The sequence below is a fragment of the Salpingoeca rosetta genome (genome assembly GCF_000188695.1).
Source record: "Salpingoeca rosetta unplaced genomic scaffold supercont1.16, whole genome shotgun sequence".
NCBI lineage: Eukaryota > Choanoflagellata > Craspedida > Salpingoecidae > Salpingoeca > Salpingoeca rosetta.
The window spans coordinates 1,316,615-1,337,455 of NW_004754918.1; the positions used below are offsets into that span (position 1 = coordinate 1,316,615).

A 20,841-nucleotide genomic window follows, 5' to 3' on the forward strand; every position below is an offset into this window, starting at 1 on the left:
CAATGAACGAAGTGAGCCAGGTCGTGACGCAAAGTGGGAGATACACACACATGTACACACAGGTTTACACAACACACACACATGTATACAACACATTTATTCAAACACACACATTTACTTATACACACCTCGAGCTCCATTGCTTTGTCTGGTTTGTTTGGATTACATCGGATGCCGTCCAGGTTCCACTGCAGCCGTTGGACGAGGTGGAGGTGAGGTCATTTGGGGGGGGGGGGGCACACACACAAATGTAAATACAGGCGCACACAGATACACACACCCCGACACACACACACACACACACACACACACACACACACACACACGCGCGCGCGCGCGCGCGCAAAACGACACGGGATACTCATGCACACACATACAAGTGCACACACATACAAGTGCACACACATACAGACACACAGACACAAACATCACTCACATGCACACACGGCACTCACGGTGCAGATATGGGAGGTGGCTGTCCACCACTCCTGCTTGTCGGCGAGGCCATATGCGACAGCAACGACGCTGCCTGTTCTGTTGAAGGCGGCGGACACAGCCTGCATCTCAGCGGAAAGCGCGAGGTTCTTCAGGGTGTGCGTGATCTTGCTCTCGCGCAACCCGTGGGATGCAAACTCAAAGCCTATCGTGGGATGGCGGGGAGATGTAAGGGAGGTAAGGGAGGGCGGCAGCGAAACAAGAGTGGGCAAAGCAGACCTTGGGGTTCATGCGCAAACAGGCGGAGGCAGGGGCAGGTAGGCGTATGCACAGAAAGCGCTGATTCCAGGACCCACACGCATGTCACACAAACACACACACACACACACACGCACGCATGTCACACAAACACACACACACACACACACACACACACACACCTTCAAAGGCGGTGCTGCGTGCGTTGAGGTCGAGCTGCCGCGACACGGCGGCCTCGATGCGCTCCAGGAACGAGGCGATCGGTGCCGCTGCATCATCGTCGCCGTCGGCGATGGGCTGGTAGCGGTCGTCAGGCTCATCCATGTCCTCTGTCTGGATCTGCTCGCGCACAGAACGCGTGCGCGCACACACGTGGAGATCAACGAAGAGAGAGCCAGGAGTGTGAATAGGGGACTCAAGCCATGGAAGAACACACACAGACACAGACACACAGACACAGACACACACACAGACACAGACACACACAGACACAGACACACAGACACACAGACACACAGACACACAGACACACAGACACGCGCGCGCGCGCACACACACACACACACACACACACACACACACACATGCTCGTTGCCGACTCAGAGGCGCGGTGTGGAGCAGCAGGCAGGACCAACAAACGCACCTCAGAGTCAACCATCTCTGTGCTCTGAACGGCGTTGTCACTTGTGATGATCGCAGGTGTTTGAGTGTTTGCATCCTCCAACGACCTGGAGCATGAGACGTACGGACAGGTTGAGTGGCGGGCACGTGTCGTTGGCGGGAGGCGGTGAGTGTGTCGCGTAGCAGTGCACATGAGCATTGTTGCGCAGCACACACACACACACACACACACACACACACACACACACACACACACACACACACACACACACACACACACACACACACACACACACACACACACACACACACACACACACACACACACACACACACACACACACACACACACACACACACACACACACACACACACACACACACACACACACACACACACACACTGCTTGATGGTGCGTACGTCTCGGTCTTCCAGGAGGAGTGGATGTCGGTGCTGGGCTGTCTTGGTGCGTCCCCAAACACAGCGGCTGCCAGTGCACCACCATCCTTCTTCCTCCCGTCTCCACCACCACCACCACCGGTCATCATCTTCGCTGTGAAACGGTCTTCGTCTTTTGCTTGCTTGTCTTGCTTGTCTTGCTTCTTGAGCGATTTGTTTGGTGCTTTGTGTGTGTGTGGTTGGCAACGAAGATACACAACACCAACACACACCAGACCACACAACCACCCATCTGTTGCGAGATGGCGCTACCGTCGTCGGCGGTGCCGCTGTTTGCGTCACCTGCGCGGCACGAAGCCGGTGCGAGGTCTGCACTACGTTCCACAGCACCAGCACCATCACAACAACAGCAACCGCAGCCGCAGCAGCTGTCGCCGCGAGCAAGGGGGACAGGCACCAATGCTGGTAGCAGCACATGGACGACGGCGGAGCTGAAGCGACGGGGGCAGCCCGCCACCGTCGAACGCATCCCGCAGTCACTCCTTCAGGCCTCAAAGGCTGCTGGCTCTTCAGCCCCAAAGCAATCGCCACACCAACACCACCAACAACGGGATCACCAGCAAGAACACCACCAGCATCAACACGAACAACAAGAACAGCTGTCTCTGTCTCGACCAGTGCAGTTCACGCATCAACAGCGGCGGCTGTTCGCACACCCCGGCGTCGTTGATGCCAGCAGCACCAGCAGCAGCACCACTGCCGCCCCTCTTGGCAGGCCCGGGTCCGGCCGTAGAGGATGGACCGAGGGCCGGCGGCCGCAGTACTCGCAGCGCGGTGTTGCCGTTGGTGCGCCGGCATCGAGCGGGCCATCCGCTCCAACACGGAGCAAGTCCAGCACGTTGCAGGTGCCCCTCGATGCGACGAGCAGGGTTACCTCCGCCAGCGCACGCAGCGACATGAGCATCTCCTTGTTCTCTGACACCGAATCGCCGTCACAGTCCGCAACACAGCAGCCGACGCGGGCCGCAGATACGCTTGGGCGGGCGCTTGCACACTCGCGCCACAAGCGACTGCACCCACCAAAGACGCCACTGCATGAGATCATCAAGGTCGAGCTTGGGCAGATTGTTCAGTCCGCGCAGTCCCGCCATCACCTCAAGTCTGGATCCCGGCCCATCACCAGCGTCAGTCTCATGTGCTTGAGAGAGTGTGAGAGAGAGTGTGTGTGTGGTGCGTGAGTGTGCGTGGGTGTGTGGGTGTGCGTCGGTGCGTGGGTGTGCGTCGGTGCGTGGGTGTGCGTGTGCACACGGGTGTGAGTCGTCTGCACTTTTCTTTGTGTGCTCTTGCTCACAAGCACTGCCTTCCGCTTCCCTGTTGTCCTTTGGCATTGACAGGAACCAAGCGTCTCCTACGTTCGCGTTGCGACGTGGACGCCTGAGCTCATCCAACAGGTGAGTGCCCAACACACACACACACACACACACACACACACACACACACACACACACACACACACACACACACACACAGATTTGGTTGGACTTCTTCGCGTGCGTCATCGCAGTACACTGTGCGTTCACTGCCCTACCTCACTCGCATGTTTCATGCTCGTGTGCTGCGTGTACGATGATCGGCAGGCAATTGAGGACCAATCAAACGAGCACGATGTTGTTCGCCAGCGCGGCGTCACGCTGACGGAGGGTGTTGTGGACGCAACCATCCGCCCACCGCCACAGGACGTCATGGAAGGCTTGGAGGCGTGCCTCGATGACAGGTCAGGACAGTGTGTGTGTGTATGTGTGTGTCCGTGTGTGTGTCAGTGTGTGCATGAGTGTGTGAATGCATGTGCGTGTGTGTGTGTGTGTGTGTCTGCGCGCGTGTGTGTGTGTGTCTGCGCGTGTGTGCATCGACAAAGTTGCTCCTATCTCAACGCACATCTCACCCTCACGACTCACCGTCTTGCCATCAGGGTGTTCTTGGTAAAGTTCCACGCTGCCGTGTCCTGGATCTGTCTGCGCGGCCTCGATGACAAGCCTGTTGCCATCCTCAGGCGAACAATGACAAAAGGTCTTGCGCATTGGGGTGTCGTCTTACATGCACGGAAAACAGACACGCACCGACACACTCTCACAGACACTCATGCACTACCATACGCACACGCAACACACACACACACACACACACACACACACACACACACACACACACACACACACACACACGTACACACCCATCCCCTCACATTCATTTGCAACACCCACAATTCCCCCCCCCCCACACACACACACACAAACACAAACCCACGCGCTCGCTGCCTCCAAGACTCTGGGGCGCTGCGGTGGGCGGCGGCGCGGTGTCTCGCGTCTGCAGACGACAACCACCCGACGACGATTGATGCTCTTGTTGAGCACATTGCCAGGCGCGACAGCGAGCACCACGCAGAGGCATACACGCTCCTTGTACAGCTCGCACACCGCAACCCAGACGTCATGTGAGTCGGTGTGCGTGTGTGTGTGTGCGTGTGTGTGTGTGTGTGTGTGTGTGGTTGTGTGCGTGTGTGCGTGTGTGCGTGCGTGTGTGCGTGCTATGTGCCCGACATGGAACGACGACAATGGCTGACGATGCAACCGACACCACCTCCCAACCGCCTCTCCCCCCTCCTCCACACTCCAACCCTCACACTTGCCCCCCCCCCCTTACCAGCGTGTACGCGACCAACCTGCTGACAGATGACGACTCGAAGGTCCGGCGTGCTGCCGTGCAGGTTCTGCCCTCGCTCGCCACGTTCCTGCCAACCGACCTCGCACACAAGCTCGTCACCATGATGTGGGACGACTGGGACACGGACGTGAGTTGGTGCTGGTGATGCTTACGCGTGTGGCTGCCAAATTCATGCTGACACGTGTTTGCTCTGTGTCTTGGCGCGGTTTGCCCCTTTCGCCTTGATTCGTCGCTCACTGTTCTCCTCAACTGCACCTGGTGCACTCATCTGCTCGCTCACGACCACAGGTGCGGGATGCGTGCTTCACCACGCTGACATCGGCTGGCCACACCCACCTCGTGTACGACTCGCTGGAGCTGCGTCTCACCTCCACCGCAGACCGCGTTCGCTGCGATGCCCTCAGGAAGATTGGTCCGTTTGTGCACCTGGCTGGTCTGGCTGGTGTGCTGCTGTGGGAGGCTGTGTGTGTGTGTATGTGTGTGTGTGCGTGAGAGAGAGAGAGAGAGAGAGTGTGTGTGTGTGTGTCTGTATGTGTGTATGTGTGTATGTGTGTATGTGTGTGAGTTAGTGAGTGAATGTGGTACGCACGCGTATGGTGGTGGTGCATTTGTGCGTCACCCTTCCTGCTGTCCACGCCCTCCAGCCAGTCGACAGCTTACGTTTATTCTCCATCCCGACACCACGCATTGCACGGCAGGGCACCTTGGCACGTATCCGCGTCGCATCCAACCGCACTTCCTCAACTGTTTCCGCGATCCGTACGCGAGCGTGCGGTCGTGTGCTGCTTGGGCCGCCGCTAATCTCAGGGCCATTTCGCACTCCATCGAGGTTGCACTCTACGACCTCGTCGCAAAGGACGAAAACGCAAAGATCAGACTCGACGGTGTCAACGGTCAGAACACGAACACTTGTTGCGTGTGTGCGTTGTTTGTGGGTGTGTGGGTGTGCATGTGTGGGTGTGCATGTGTGTATGTCTGCTTGCTTCTTCTTGTGTCCGCTTGCGTGCCTGCTTGCCTGCGTGCCTGCTTGCGTGCCTGCTTGCCTTTGTTCAAGCGTTAGCTCAACCATCCACAACAATTCTTCTCCTCAGCGCTTCGCCAACTCCGCGTCAACACGCCACGTCACCAAGGACTGCTCGTCTGGATCGTAAGCGCAAACGTTTTGCTTTACACTTGCACGGCATGATATTGAACCTTTCTTGTTCCTCCGCCCCTTTCTGAGCACCGTTTACCACTGCAATCCACTGTCTTACGCACCACACAAACACACACAGAGACACACACGCACATACAGACACACATACAGACACACACACACACGCATACACACACGCACAGTGCATGTGTTCCTTTGGTGTTCACGTGCACATATACGCCCTCACGACCACTGTTCAGGTGCAGTATGAGGGTCAGCCTGCGCTGGTGGAGGCGGCGTGCCAGACAATCATCGACATGGACATGCGTGCGAATGCAGACCTGCGCAAGGCCGTGCTGTGGAGGTCAGTCAGTCATTGCATTGTCGCTGGTGTCATGATGGATGGCACCATGCTTGGGGATAGCTGTTCATTCTTTTGGACGTTTACCGATGTGTGTCATCACAACATGCGCCGTGTTGGCATGCTCCGTGCTTTCCTTTCCTCACACGCACACACACACATAAACACACACCCACACACACACACACACACACACACATACACATTCTCGTACATTCAATGGGCCAGGTCTGTGAACGCGGAGTCTGCAATCATCAGCGATGTGACGCAGCGGTGTCGGGAAGCGATGGAGTGGAGCGAGGATGACGATATTGCACGCGAGCAGTTTGAACAGATTCGCTCCACGCTCGCACAACTCAGCACCAAGGACAACATTTTGAAGGAGTGCGTTGGTGTGTGTGTGTGTGTGTGTGTGTGTGTGTGTGTGTGTGTGTGTGTGTGTGTGTGTGTGTGTGTGTGTGTGTGTGTGTGTGTGTGTGTGTGTGTGTGTGTGTGTGTGTGTGTGTGTGTGTGTGTGTGTGGGAGGAGGGTTCACGTTTGCGTGCACAAGGCTGCATTCGATCACGCCAACTCTGTGTGTGTGTGTTTATAGGATCACGGACTCACCACGGGATCCGCTCGGACTGCGCACGCTCTTCAAACCGAAGAAGCAAAAGACAACAACGCCAACGAAACAGGCTGAACACGATAAGCCGTCGCGCCAGTCACAAGGGCAGAAGAGGACATCGAAGAAGGTTGAGTTCAAGGAGCAGAAGTCTCAACAGCCGTGATGTGACATGCAGTGCCATGTTGTGCTTTTCAGGTTTGCAACTCTTCGTAGCTTCACCTCGCTGGCTCTGATCACCACAGATGCGCGCACGCACTTGTCCCTGTACATATGTGTACACCCTCCTCGATTTCAATTGCCCCTTCCTTCAGCATTGCGTGCGCAATCATAAACGCAGTTATTCTATTCAGACGTGGGCAGGAGGAAAATGAAACATGGCGTGGTGTATCATCACCAGCAGAGCACGCCACAAACCCAAACAACACAAACCCAAACAACACACACACACACACTCCCAATGGTCTCGCTCCGCATACCATACCATAATCAACACGCACTTTGCGTGCGCACACACACACACGCACGTACATTCTTTCTCTCTGTCACACACACACACACGTGTCATTCTCAGGCGCACTCTCCTTCTGTCTGTCTGTCTCTCTCATCTCTCACACACGAAGCACGTGCTTGCAGGCATTCACTCGTCCTTGCTGGGAACAATGGTGAGGTAGCTCTCTGCGTTGGCGTCATCTGCGTGCGTGGTCTCCTCCAAGTCCGCAAAGGAGGCGTACATTGGGTTTGCGAGCAAATCCTCACGCGAGAGCTCCATGTACTCGCCCTCATCGTGCGCCGGCACGCTCGCATACTCGGCACCAGGCGGCCCTGCGCCAGTGGTGGGGAATGAAGTCGTCAGCACACATCGTTCGCACACATGGACACACGCATGGAGACACACATCTATACACACGCACACAAAAACACACACATACAAATACGCACACACTGTTTCACTGAACTGCTAGCTCACCTTGGATCAGGCTGCCGTATTCATAACCGGGTGTGACGGCGCTTGGCGAAGCGTAGTCTGGATTAGGTGGTGCTGATACCGGATCAAAGTACGCTGGCTTCTCATCACGTGTGGCTTTGGGGTCAAAGTACGCTAGCTTCTCGTCACGTGTGGCTTTGGGATCAAAGTACGCTGGCTTCTCATCACGTGTTGCTTTGGGATCAAAGTACGCCGGGCGCTGCTGCTGATCTGCGTCGTCGCCATCCACGTCTTCATCCTCAGGCATTACAAACGCCTCATTGGCAGCACCTGAAGAGACCAAGAGAGAGCATCACGAGTGTCGATGGTCGGAACATGGCAGCAAGTGAATGGAAGCCCGTATGCACGAACAAAAGTGTTCAGAGTTGTGCGCATTAAGGTGCGCCAATTACTACACACACACGCACACACACACACAATAAGTCACCCTCCATTGAAGTCGCACCTTGGAAGCGCATTGCCTTGTACACGCGCTTGGAGCCGCCGTAGGACTGTTTGTTCTTGGCCGTCGCCTTGACGAAGAAGACGTCGCGCTCCGGATCGCGCAGCACATCCTCCGACAGTTTCAGCACACGCGTGCTGCGGCGCCGCTGTGGTGGCGACAGGCACAACGAAAAGGGTTACGTCAGGGTACGATGCGATGCACACGGCAGCCACCACGCTAGCCAAAGGCACACACCAACACACCCACACACACACCCACACACACCCACACCCACACACACACACACACCCTCTCCCTCCCCCCCACACACACACACACACCCTCTCCCCCCCCCCAACACACACACATGCACACACACACACCCACACACACACACACCATCAACCAGCCGATCAAAAACCAACTAACCTTTGGAGCAGAACCTTCGGGGACGTCTGCCACGACGGAGTTGCGGCGTGATTTCCCCGGCAGTTCATCGTAGAGAACAGCATTGGGCATGTACGGCTTGCGGTCATAGTCCCCGTCATTGCGCGCAGCACCGCCCGACACGGACGCATATTGGCCCTCGCTCGGCTGGTGCGGCCTGTCGTAGTCGCCTTCCTTCGTCTGCCTGCTCGGCGCAGCGCTGATGTCCTCATATTGGTTCTCGCTCCACCGCGGCGTCTTGCGCGGAAGATCGTACCCCTCCGCCGTCTCCTTTGCCGGTTTCACGTGCGGCACGTCGTAATGGCCGGCCCCAACGTCGCTGTACTGGTTCTCCATGCTGACAGGCCGCTGCTTCACTGTCTCATATGCCGGGTTGGCCGTCAGCCGCTGGCGTGGCACCTCCTGATATCCACCGCCGCCGCCGCTGCCGCTGCCCTCGGCAGGACCCACGTCCTCGTAGAAATTTGACTTGGCTTGCTCGCCGGTTTCCTCGTATGCTGGGTTGGCTGTCAGCCGCTGGTGTGGCAGTGCGCTGTACCCGCCATCCTCGGGACCCCCTTCGAACGTCGCCTGCGCCTCAAATGGCGTTTCCTCAAAGCTGTCCATGCGTCCGAGTGTCAGCGGCTTGAACGTCTCCACGCTCTCGCGTGTGCGGACAGAGACCTGCCTGTCCAGGCGCGCGCGGCTGTTGTCGCCATCGCCGTCGCTGATGCTGTCATCAAGGTTCATCTCAAACCCTTCCTGCTCAAAGACCTGCACACCACCCACGGAGGCGGGCTGCTTCGATTTGCGGCGGTCACACGTGATGAACCGGCTGGCATACACCAACCCGAGCACGAGCAGCAGGCCAACAAAGCTGCAGGATGTGGCGATGGCTACCAGCGACGCGTCAACGGACGAATCCGAGCTCTGGTTCAGGTCCGGCGCAGCCGTCGTTGGTCCTGCAGAGATAAAGGGTGTGTTGATAAAATATGTATGTGCGATGTATATGTGTGTGTTGTCAACGTGAGTGTGTGTGTGTGTGATGTAAATGTGTGTGTGTGTGCGTGTGTGTGTGCGTGCGTGCGTGTGCGTGTGCGAGGTACGTAAAGGGTGTGTGCGTGTGTGTGTGTGTGTTGTAAATGTGTGTGTGTGTGTGTGTGTGTGTGTGTGTGTGTACTCGCCCGTGCGTGCATTGCATGAGCATGAATGGTAGAGCACTTGGAATGAGGGGGAAAACGTGAGGTGCGACAATCGCATACGAACCGCAGTTTGGCGCGCTGTCCGGGCATACACAGAATGCGCCCGAGGAGGTGGACACACACATCCCCTCATCGCTACACACGGTAGCAGCACAGGCATCCGTCGTGGGCGGCTGGGTTGGGCCTGTGGTACACACATGCAGATGTGGGCCAATATGAGCCAGCGTCAGCACATGTCTGGGATACACACGTTGCCTCATTGACCAGAGAAACAAAACAAGACAGAGAGCTCGCAAGCAGATATCACACGCACACATGAACACACACACACACAATCACATACACACACACAATCACATACACACACAATATCACATACACACACAATCACATACACACACTTCCTCTTCCTCCTGGTTATTTCACATGACAACAAACCCACCGCAGTCGATGCCCGGTGGACAGTCACAGTACGGTCCTGTGGCCGTTGGGATGCACGATCCTTCGGGAAGACAGATGGTGGAGACGTTACAGGGGTTCAGCATGCACTGGCGATCACTGGTTGGCGTCAGCTCAACAGACTCAAACTCCGTGTCATCACACACCGTCGCCAGCTCACACACGCGGTTGGTGGTTGGTGTCGGGGGGACAATCGCATACTCGTCAAGGTTGCACGTGTGCAAGTCAGTGCATTCGCGATTGCTGGTTGGTGTAGGCGCAACGGTCTCGTATTGGCTCGCCGTGCACACGAGCGTTGTCACGCACGCACGGTCACTGGTGTTGGTCGGCGCCTGGATTTCAAACTGCAGCGGGAACACGCACGCGTCGCTGATGTTGGCACACACGCGGTTGCTGCTGAGCGTGGCGTCTGTCACAATGTACTGCGTGCTCAGGTCACACACCGTTGTGTTGGTGCACACGCGATCGCTCGTGTTCGTTGGCGCCATGGCCTCAAACTGCGTGCTCGTGCACGGGGCCGAGATGTTGCTGCACCGCCGGTCCGACACGAGCGTCGGCAGCACAGAGATGTACTCCTGCCCCGGTGTGCACACCGTCGTGTTGGCGCACACCCGATCAGAGAACTGCGTTGGGGCGCGCGTCTCGTAAGAGTCGCCAAGGACGCACGTTGTGAGCGCGCGGCACACCGGGTTGTCCGTTGTCGTCGCGTTTACAGCCACGTACTCGCCCGCCTCGTCATCGCACATCAGCTGCTCGCGGCAGTTGCGGCTCACCGTTGTCGTCGACACCCACACCCTCGGCCCGTAGTCGTTCAGCACGAGCTCAAACCCTTGGCCGAGGAACGTGAACGCCACCCGCTGCTCGCCGGCAATGCTCACGGGCGCATCGCTGTACGTGAGGGCGGCGGTTGCGCGGTCGGCGTTGGTTTCGCCAGCGGCATCAATGCTGATGAGCAGCGGCACACCCGTGAGCACGAGGTCGGACGGCAGCTCAGACGACGCAGCAACGAAGAACGCATCGCGTGCTGGGTCGTGGGCCGCCTTGATGAACACGCCACGCTGGTTTGTGGCCACATCAGCGACCACCACCTCGCCATCCGTCACCACCAGCTGCGCGTTGTTGTGCAGCGTAACGTTGGGGCTGTCCAGGTACACAAACACGGCCGTGCGCTGTGGGTCGGAGGGCACCTGCTCCCTGCCGTCGCCACCGCTGATCGTCTGCACGTACACGGCGACAGAACACTCTGTCTGCTCGACACTGACGGCGAGGGACGGGTCCGTGTCTGGCGCTGTCATGTTCACGCTCCGCACGAGTGCAAACAGACCAAAGTTGGCGCGCAGGAGGAAGTTGACGTCGACGGTGTTGATGATCGTGTTGCCGTCGGCGTCCATGTCCGGCATTTGAAACGCCTGAACCGCGGACACAAACGCGCCATCTGGATCAAGCAGCCGCTCATTCAGGAACCGTTTCAGAAAAGTCACGTCACGCACGTCAAACAAGCAGTTGCCATCCGCGTCACCAATCTGCCGCTGGTCCATGCACACAGCGCAAGGCGGCGAGCCACACTCCGCGCGACGTGCACGGCTGGCTGTGGTGCTGCTGAACCCGAATGCACGCGCGACAGTAGTGCTGGTGGCGCTGGCGCTTTGATGACTACGACGACGACGCGCAGGTGCGGTGATCTCGAGGGTGACGTCGCCTGCAACAAATGGGACATCGCTCGCCAACAGCGTGCCGTCCCCATCGGCAATCGTCACCGCTGTGCCGCTGACGGACGAGAATCCAGCACCTGCACCACCCTTGACCCGCAGCGTCACCTCAAACAGGGTCAGGGTGCCTGGCCCAACACCAGCCGTTGATCCACCAAACGAGATGCGACCGCTGCCGTCCAATCCGCCTGCAAACTCGCCGCCAGGCCAGTCGCTCCCTTCTGCCACATCCACAAACTCAAGCACAGCGTCATCAAAGGTGACCTGCAGGGAGATGGAGGCAAACGCCAGGGTGCTCGGCAGTCGCACGCGCACAGAGATCGCAACGGTGTCGCCGCCTGTCACGGGTGCGAGCGGCAGCTGCTGCGTGGCGCCTAAGTCCACATCGTAGTTTGTGGGCACCAAATTCACATAGAAGAGTGCCGTGGCGTTCACGTCAGCATTGTCTCCCGCATACACCGCCAGCGTCTCTTGTGTGCGCGAGTTGCCTGTCAGCGTCGCTGTTCCCGTTGCGCTGTCGATGACAACGGCATCTGTCGCCGTGGGCGTGGTGATATCGAACGTGATGAGGTTGGGCAGGGCGAGCGCGCCGCCGTTTGGGAAGAGGTAAGTGGTCGTGAGCGTGAGCCCGTTCTCCATCACCACGCTCGCCCGCATCTGCTGCTTGGTGTTGACGGTTCCAGCGAGCGTTGTTGCCGGCAGGACAGGTGTGATGCTGGCCACACCCCAGGCGAGCGAGGAGACGGTGACGGCGGTGGTGTTGAAGAGGTCACGCAGCGTCGCCACTACCACGGCCATCCCTTCGTCACCGGGCAGCTGCGGCGTTGGTGAGACGAGGCGCGTGTTGCTGTTGTAGTTGAAGAATGCGGGCGTGGAAACCATCAGCTCTGCGTGGTCGTTCCCCGACACAACTTCTCCGGACGACAACACTGCACTGACATCGACCATCGCCTGCTGCCACGTGTTGGACGCGCCCAATCGCCGCACCTCCGCCACTTCTTCGTCCTCGGATCCAGGAAAGGCCGGGAAGGGCCGGAGCGCAACCCGCAGTCCAGTGGCGACCACAACCTCGACAGCCAATGACGCCGTCACGCCCGTGTGCTCAAACGACACCAGCAGCCGCGCCTGCCCTTCCGTGCTGCCATCCGCAACAGCCACACGCAAGCGCGTGCCATCGACCGTTGCAGTGATGTTTCCCTCTGTCGCGATGTTCGTGCGCGCGTCTGTTGTAAAGTCAATCTCCGTGCCATCGTCATACTGCAGGAAGACCGAAACCAGGGTTGATGATGCCAGGTTCGCCGGCAGCTGCGAACTCACGTCTGTGGACGGCGCCATTGCTGCTGGAAGCCCTGCAACGCGCACACCGGTCACAGCGGGAAGGGCGCTCACCACGTCCACGGTACCGTGCACAGTCGTGGTGTCAGACACGTACCATGTGAGGCCCACGGCAACAGATCCACCGCCAAGCGTCGTCACGAAGGGGTGGCTGTTGCTGCTCGCAGCGTTAATGTTGGTAGCAATGAGCGCTGGGCTGCCGGTGGTGACGGTGGTGTTGTGCAGTGCGGGGTCGAGGACTCGGGTGCTGCCGTCGCTGAAGATGGCGTGGACGACGACGGATGCGCTCTGCTGGTCTGCTGTCAGCACAGACGTGAAGGATGATGACACGCGGGTGTAGGTATCGGCACTTGATGTGGTGGTCGCAGCAGTGACAGATGCAACGACGGTGGCGGAAATGGCCACGGGTGTTGCTGGTTCGCTGTCTGTCGCTTCAATGTCTCGCGCACCGAGACACGACGGTGTGCGCAGCGGATGCGAAATGCACAGCCTGAACGTGCCAGATGTGTTGGTTGTGATTGACAAAGGTGTGACAATCACATTCCCATCACCACTGCCACCGCCCACGTGTTGCCCCTGCAGCAACGGCCACACCTCTTCGGTCACATCCGTGCTGTTCAACCAATCATCAGCGCCGCCACTTGTCATTGCCGTTGCGGATGACCAGTCTGCCTCAATCGTGTATCCGACATGCTGGTACAACGCCGTGCCACCAATACGCCGCAGCACCACGTCACTGCCGCTGCTGCTGCCCTGTACGTCGATAGCAATGCGAAATGCGGCTGGGTGCCACACCTTGTATCTGAGCGTCGTGTTGAGAGGCAGCGTGGCGTGCTGGACCACCACCTGTGCACTGTCGCTGCCGGCTGTCTCAGCACCAGTGAAGTGCACATACCCGCAGCTGGCATCAACTTGCAGCGCCTCTGGTGCACTTGAGGAGCACACGAGCGACGTCGACGGTGATAGTGTGGTGCCACTGCCGCTGGCGCTGTACGCGCTGACAGTCAACGGGTGCTGCAGTGCTGCGTTGTCTGGGTTGAGGGCGGCCGTGTTGAGCAGGACGTTGGAGAGCGGGGCGGTTGTGGGCGGTGCACCAGCCGTGCGCATCGATGGGAACGCGTGGAGTGCAACGACGTCGGCTTCATTATAGGTCGTCAGCGAGACAGTGGAGGTGCGGTGTGCAGTTGGGTTGGGGTTGCTGCTGGCGACAACCAGCGGCGCCGTGCCCGAGAGGACTGGCTGTCCGCTCGAATCAAACGCCTCCACAACACTGACGTTCAACACGACGTCGCGCGCAGCCATTGCACCGACCAGCACATCTGCCGTGAACAGCACACTCTCCTCAGCACCAGCACCACCGCCACCACCCTGCTCGATGGCGCGAACGCCAAGCACAGCAACATCACGCGAGGGCAGCGACGATGCAGTCACCGTCCATCCACTGCCGCCCGTGACGGACTGGACCTGCAGAGTGTTGGCGTCTGGAGATGTGACACGCAGCTGCCACGAGCTGAGTGGTCGTGCACCGCCATGTGCAGAGACGGTGAGCGTGAAGGTCTTGGATCGTGGCAGTGGTCGCTGTGGGAACACGGCCAACACATCACCAGTGAGGGGTTCGGGTCGCGCCACGCGCTGTGCTGTCTGCAACGTGGCTGCTACGTCTGCTGTTTCTTCTGCTGCTGCTGTTGCGTTTGGACCGGCGGTCAGCGTGAGCTGGTGCACGGCCGTGAAGTAGGAGGAAGGCAGCGCCAGCGTTGCTGTGCACGACGGCGTGGGTGACGATGAGGACGTGGTGCACACGGCTGTGACGGCCGTTAGCTGCTGTGCGTTGTCCTGAATGCGCACGTGGCACTCTGCATCTTGCATGGCGAGGCCGCGGCCATCGAGTGCAAACAGCAGCACCTTCACCGCCGTCTCGTCGGGCAGCACGACTGCGGGCTGCGATGGCTGGCGGCTGTGGGAAAGGCCGGGCTCGCCCAGCAGCACAGCACGTACGCGCGTGGCTGTTGGTGCAGTTGCTGTGATGGCGGTGCCTGTGATGGAGGCTGTTGCCTGCTTGTTGCCGAGCGCTGAGTGGATGGACACGGGAGAATCACGCGCAGCGACTGTGAGCAGCGAGCGCGACGTGACTGTCGTGTTGTCGCTGACGGAGGTCGTGTCTGAGGGTGAGGCTGCAAAGAGGAGACCGGGTGGTGCTGCAGCTGCCATTCTGATGGGCAGGGTGATGGCAGGGTCGACGCACAGGGTGTCTGCGGTGCTGGTGCCGGCTGCGGCCACAACCCAGCCATCAGGGCACGTCGAGTGTGGCTGGCATGCGTCCTGGTTGATGGTGTCTGTGAACGTGTCGGGAGGGCACGCGTTGCACGTCACGTCTGTGTCGTTGTAGAAGGTGCCCGGCTCACAGGGCGGCAACACCGTGATCTGGCGCGACGCCGAGATGGCTGGCATCCGCTCCACATACAGCCGAACCGTCACAGTTCCAAGCGGCTCCCCAGGCTCAATCTGGTGTTGGTATGTGAGTGTGTGTGTGTGTGTGTGTGTGTTGGTGTGTGTGTGTGTTGGTGTGTGTGTGTGTGTGTGTGTGTTGGTGTGTGTTGGTGTGTGTTGGTATGTGTGTGTGTGTGTGTGAATGACAGGTGCGGGGATCTTTAAGGTGCTCACATGCGGTTGACAGCGGCGGCAGGGAATCGAGCAAAAGGCAAAGGCATTGCGGAGTGCACATACAATGATTGTCGCTGATGCCGAGAAAGGTGTTGCGACGTGTGAAGAGTCATTAAATGCGAAATTGTTTGGCAGTGCACCCAGTCGAATAGTGCCCGACGTTGCATTGCTGATAGTGACGGCAACCTCCTCATCGGCAAAGTTGACGATGGTATAGGCCACGGTAATGTTGGTTCCTTGAACTGCACGACCAGTGGTGCCGACCGATCCTGCAAAACTATATCCGACGGCTGCAGGCGCAATAGCAAGCAGCGTCAGGCGATGATTATAACAAGAGGAGTTTAACTACACTTGCATGGAGGCAGCTGCCAGTGATAGCATCAAGTCATGCGTGAAGCTTCGTGATCCACACACCTGGAACGAAGAGGGGTCCGAGGAAGAAGTCGTCCGTTCCGCCGTCGACTTCTTTCACATAGATGTTGTGCGTGTACAGAAGTGGTTGAGGATAGTCGTTGGCGATTGAAGGGACCGTGTATGTAGCAGATCCAGAATTTGGCGTGCTTTCATCCCCAAATAATGAGTAGGGGTACGCAAGATCGCCCTCGGACGTGCGAAACACCAATTGAATCTTCACATCATTCCCATCAAAGTTCTGTCAAGGCATCAGAATACACGTGTTCAAGGTTTGAGGAGAGAGTGCTTTCGTCAGTGGTGGGTGAGAGGAGACAAATGCCAGGCATGAAACGAGAGAGAGAGAGAGATAGCGCGCTAGGCGAGCCGCACTGGTGACATGTAACAGCGTGAAGATACCACCGGGTGCATACCTGCCATTTGATAGTTACATCTTCGCCAGGGATCAAGAACGAGTACGCACGCGGACTTGTAACGGCGAATGGTGGAACTGCCAGCAGCAGAGAGTTGGAAGACCGGGACGAGGATGGTGAGAGGCAAGTCAAATGCTGTGCGGACGTGCGTGCACGTTACTGAAAGATGCAACACGTGACCTTTACTCTGCCACGCACGCACACACACGCACACACACACACATTCACACACGTCTTTGACGTCGATCCGACTCACATTCAGTGGAGAAGGTGTCGCCGCTGACAAAGGAGCTGGCCCTGGTGTTGTCTGGTGCAATCTGCAGCAGGATTTGCAAGTTGTCCTCTGCGATGTACGGGATATCCCAGTTGTAAGAGCCAGTGGTGGCTGGGCTGGCGAGGGTATGGTTGAGAACAACCTCGCCCGAGAGGAACAGCTGCAAAGTGGCGCCGTCTTGGTCCAAGCTGCCCAGGATAATGAAGATGTTTGGAAGGCCTGCTTCGACGTTCCACTCGATGGTGAGCGTCGATTCACCACCAATGAGCGTGCCGCTCGCGTCATAGGTCACGCACGGTGCGGGTGTGCATGGCGCAGCGGCCGAGGTGAGCGTCGTGGAAATGGCGCACACGGCCAAAACCACGGCTGTCACCACCTGCACCAGCATGAGGGGATGGACGGCTGGGCGAAGAACGTGCAGTGGCCTCTGTGTGTGCGTGTATGTGTATGTGTGTGTGTGTGTGCGTGTATGTGTATGTGTATGTGTATGTGTATGTGTGTGTGTGTGTGTGTTTAGGGTGTATGCCTGTGTGCGTGTGTTTGTGAAGACTGCTTGCTTGTGCGCTGTGCTGGTGGTGTGCGCGATTGAGGGGCGGGGTTTTGTTGTGCAGAGGACAACTCACACCAGTTTTGCAAATTGCACAAAGCAAACCCTTGCACAATTGGCAAAACCACCACCAACCACACATCGCACAAACACCAACCACCACCAGACGCAGCAAACACCTCTGACGATGAGTGCGGGGAGCGGCGACGGTGACGCGCATTCGATGCACGAGTTCCTGATCCAGGAAGGCGACAATGGCGACGTGTTGGGGCTGACAGATGATGGGTTAAGTGGAGAGAGCAGTACAGACGGGCTTGGGTCATCATCGTCGGGGTTAATGGATGGGATCGAAGTCGACACATCGCTGTGGCGAGTGAGCAGACTCAGCCTCATTTTGCTCAATGTCGGCTGGACCGGACTGGCGTGTGTCCTGGTGGCCTGGGGCGTGGTGATGCTCCCTTCGCAGGTGCGCAGTACCGTGGGGAACGACCGTGTTGGCCTGGGCTTGGCGGCGATTGTCGTCGTGGGGTCGTTGTTAATCGTGACACCCCTGATTGGCATGTTGTCTGACCGGTCCACCCTGTCCTACGGGCGCCGCCGCCCCTGGATGCTGATTGGCCTGGTGTGGCTTGTGATTGCACAAATATGCCTCGGCCTCGCCAACCCACACAAGCCCGCTGCAAAACCCCTTGGGTGCGAGGACGAGCTGAACAACGCCACCTCCATTGTCGGCACCACCACGGCTGCCCCGGACACGGAGGAACTTCACGGCCACCTCTGGGCGCTCATCCTCGTCTACGGCCTCGCCACCGTCGGCTACCAGGTTGAGTGTTGTTGTGAGTGAATGTGTACATGTGTTGTGTATGTGTGTGTGCGTGTGTGTGTGTGTGCTGCTTTGTGTGTGTGCTGTGTTTTGTGTGTGTGTGTGTGTGTGTGTGTGTGTGTGCTGCTTTGTGTTTTGTGTGGGTGGGTGGGTGTGCTGCTTTGTGTGTGTGTGTGTGTGTGTGCTGGTTTTTTTTTTTTGTGTGTGTGTGTGTGCTGTGTTGTGTATGTCGGAATGAACGATGTCTCACAGTGCTACGTGCATTCGTGGGGGTTTTATGTGGTGCTTGTTGAATTGAATCAACTACATGCAGTTGATTGGCACGCCATATACGGGGTTGATCGCCGACCATACACCACCAGCCCAGCGCGGGTTTGGATCCGGCATGAACGGCATCCTCACCGTCACCGGCAACCTGCTTGGTGTGTTGTGTGTGTGTGTGTGTGTGTGTGTGTGTGTGTGTGTGTGTGTGTGTGTGTGTGTGTGTGTGTGTATTAGTTTGGGTGCTTGTCGCCATGTGTGCATGCGTGCGTACTTGTAGTCATGTGGGTATGCGGGTTTGCGAATATGCATGCACGCCTGTGTTGTGTGCTGTGTGCTTGATACGCTTGGACTTCGTGACCATGCTCGCTGTGCTGCGCAGGACTCATTATGCCCTTTTTGATGTTGCCTTGTCAATCTACAGGTGCCAGTGTTGGCTTCTTGTTTGCGTCGAGCCTGACAATTCTTCACATCTACATCATCCTCTCCATTCTCGTCACCGCCAGCGTGCTCGTCGTTGTGTTTAGCCAGGTATACTGCAAAGATTGTACAGACAGCACTGCAACCAGCCACCCAGCACCTGTGTTTGTTACAATCAGCGTAATTTCTCCAGCACTCCCTCGTTTACACACACACACACACACACACACACACACACACACACACACACACACACACACACACACACACACACACTCACTCACTCACTCACTCACTCACTCACTCACTCACTCACTCACTCCCCTCGCCCACCTCCCTCACAGCCTGAGGACCCGCCGCCAAAGTCGCAGCAGTGGCGTAAGAGCGGAACAGCGAAGCGGTCCGGGTGCTCAAACTTTGTTCTCACATATGTCGAGCCCCTCAAGCACCACGACTTTCGCTGGGTCTTCTTCACCCGCTTCCTCATGCAGCAAGGTGTGTGAATGTGTGAATGTGTGTACCGCTGCATGTGCTTGTATATGCACGGCTGCAGACCCTGACTTTCCCACCCACACGCTTCAACGTTTTCCCCCTTCTCCCCACATCCGTCCTGTGGCATGCAGGGCTGGCGACGGTGCTGTTCTTTCTTGAGTTGTACTTCCACGACCAGGTTGATCTGCCCGGCGATCTGCGATCGGAGGAGGCCGTCGCGTATGCGCTCGTGCCGCTCTTCATCTGCGCCGGCGTTTCCTCCGTCCTCTCCGGCATGGTGCGATGCGGTGGCGTGGGGCGGGGCGGGATCCAAGTGTTGCTGCATGTGGTTCTTCTGTGCGTGTGTGTATGTTGTGATTTGGTTGCGTGTGTGCGTGCTTGTGTGTTCATGCGGCTGTCCACATCTTCAAGCTACAATGTAGTGTGTTCCAGTTCTTACAAACACACACACACACCTAACTGCTCACGCACACATACACACACCTGTTGATACCACCCCGACACGACAACAGGCCAGTGACAGGAGCGGGGGAAAGCGAAAGCGGTTTGTGATTGGCGCTGCGCTCATCATGAGCGTGTCCACAATTGTCCTCGTCTTCGTGCGCAGCTTCTACGCGTGCCTGGCGGTTGCGGGCGTGTTTGGCGCGGGGTACGGCTGCTTCACGTCTGTCGACTTTGCGCTGGTGCTTGACGTGCTGCCAAACGAACGGGACAGGGCCAAGGATCTCGCCATCTGGCACCAGGCTCTTGTCCTGCCACAACTCATCGCCACCCCAATTGGTGAGGGCAATTTGCAAACGGCTGCTGCTTTTGCCGCCAATACGGCACACTGCTCTTTCGAACACACGATTGACACACACACTCTCTCTCTCTCACTCTCACTCTCACTCTCTCTATCTCTCTATCTCTCTCTCTCGCTCACTCACTCATACACACACACTCTCACTCACTCACTCACTCACTCACTCACTCACTCACTCACTCACTCACACACACACACACACACACACACACACACACACACTCTCTCTCTCTCTCTCTCTCTCTCTCTCTCTCTCTCTCTCTCTCTCACGCACACACCCACATTCACACACTTACTCACACACACGGACACCGTGTCACGTTTACATCATCCTGCAGGCGGTGCCATTCGTGATGGCATCACGCGCGTCGCGTGCTCCGGGCCCAGCACATCGCCAAACCACTGCAAGAAGGCGCACTGCCCTGCTGCATACATTGTTCTCTTCTCCATCACCGCAGCCTACTTTCTTCTCTCCGCCCTATTTGTCCGTCGTGTTCGAGGTGTCAAGTAACTCCATAAACCCACCCAGAAACTCCCCTCCCCCCCCCCCCCCCACCACACACACACAGGCACACATAACTCTTGCTCTTGTGCTCGATTGTTCTTTCAATTTCTGCTCGCCCCACCAACTCCTGTTATTCAATCAATGTTGCCTCCCC

At 57.7% G+C, this 20,841-nt stretch overlaps 4 protein-coding genes across 4 annotated transcripts in view; 2 read left to right on the forward strand and 2 right to left on the reverse strand.

Moving 5' to 3' along the window:
- PTSG_07259 (uncharacterized protein) overlaps nt 1-1,934 on the reverse strand; it is a 4,479-nt gene extending 2,545 nt beyond the window's left edge. The window contains exons 1-5 of the mRNA XM_004992621.1: nt 1,736-1,934; nt 1,337-1,421; nt 876-1,032; nt 456-640; nt 129-188 (exon numbers count right to left, since the gene is read on the reverse strand). Of these exons, the coding sequence (XP_004992678.1) occupies nt 129-188; nt 456-640; nt 876-1,032; nt 1,337-1,421; nt 1,736-1,863 (615 nt within the window). The 5' untranslated portion in view covers nt 1,864-1,934. The remainder of the gene's footprint in view (nt 1-128; nt 189-455; nt 641-875; nt 1,033-1,336; nt 1,422-1,735) is intronic.
- On the forward strand, nt 1,896-6,875 carry PTSG_07260 (uncharacterized protein). The gene is made up of 12 exons (XM_004992622.1): nt 1,896-2,898; nt 3,109-3,165; nt 3,352-3,488; nt 3,684-3,781; nt 4,037-4,205; nt 4,418-4,562; nt 4,724-4,847; nt 5,134-5,328; nt 5,527-5,582; nt 5,831-5,934; nt 6,160-6,315; nt 6,524-6,875. Exons 1-12 carry the CDS (start codon nt 2,017-2,019, stop codon nt 6,699-6,701), a joined length of 2,301 nt encoding a protein of 766 aa, XP_004992679.1. The 5' UTR covers nt 1,896-2,016; the 3' UTR covers nt 6,702-6,875.
- On the reverse strand, nt 6,870-17,225 carry PTSG_07261 (uncharacterized protein; the record flags this gene model as incomplete). The annotated part of the gene is made up of 10 exons (XM_004992623.1): nt 6,870-7,360; nt 7,506-7,793; nt 7,969-8,113; nt 8,377-9,335; nt 9,640-9,759; nt 10,018-15,580; nt 15,803-16,029; nt 16,154-16,391; nt 16,564-16,640; nt 16,820-17,225. The coding sequence occupies 10 exons, from the start codon at nt 17,223-17,225 to the stop codon at nt 7,176-7,178; spliced, it is 8,208 nt and encodes a 2,735-aa protein (XP_004992680.1). The 3' UTR covers nt 6,870-7,175.
- Nucleotides 17,226-17,482: 257 nt separating this feature from the next.
- Nucleotides 17,483-20,739, forward strand: PTSG_07262 (permease transporter). Its single transcript, XM_004992624.1, has 7 exons — nt 17,483-18,207; nt 18,521-18,629; nt 18,893-18,999; nt 19,233-19,383; nt 19,512-19,657; nt 19,893-20,160; nt 20,521-20,739. The coding sequence occupies exons 1-7, from the start codon at nt 17,572-17,574 to the stop codon at nt 20,691-20,693; spliced, it is 1,590 nt and encodes a 529-aa protein (XP_004992681.1). The 5' UTR covers nt 17,483-17,571; the 3' UTR covers nt 20,694-20,739.
- Nucleotides 20,740-20,841: the final 102 nt, after the last annotated feature.

Coding starts and splice junctions, on each gene's coding strand:
- PTSG_07260 (XM_004992622.1), top strand. CDS start 2,017: ATGGCGCTACCGTCGTCGGCGGTGCCGCTGTTTGCGTCACCTGCGCGG. Junction 4,206..4,417: donor CACCGCAACCCAGACGTCAT/GTGAGTCGGTGT, acceptor CCCCCTTACCAG/CGTGTACGCGACCAACCTGC. Junction 4,563..4,723: donor GGGACGACTGGGACACGGAC/GTGAGTTGGTGC, acceptor TCACGACCACAG/GTGCGGGATGCGTGCTTCAC.
- PTSG_07262 (XM_004992624.1), top strand. CDS start 17,572: ATGAGTGCGGGGAGCGGCGACGGTGACGCGCATTCGATGCACGAGTTC. Junction 18,630..18,892: donor CGTCACCGGCAACCTGCTTG/GTGTGTTGTGTG, acceptor GTCAATCTACAG/GTGCCAGTGTTGGCTTCTTG. Junction 20,161..20,520: donor ACTCATCGCCACCCCAATTG/GTGAGGGCAATT, acceptor ATCATCCTGCAG/GCGGTGCCATTCGTGATGGC.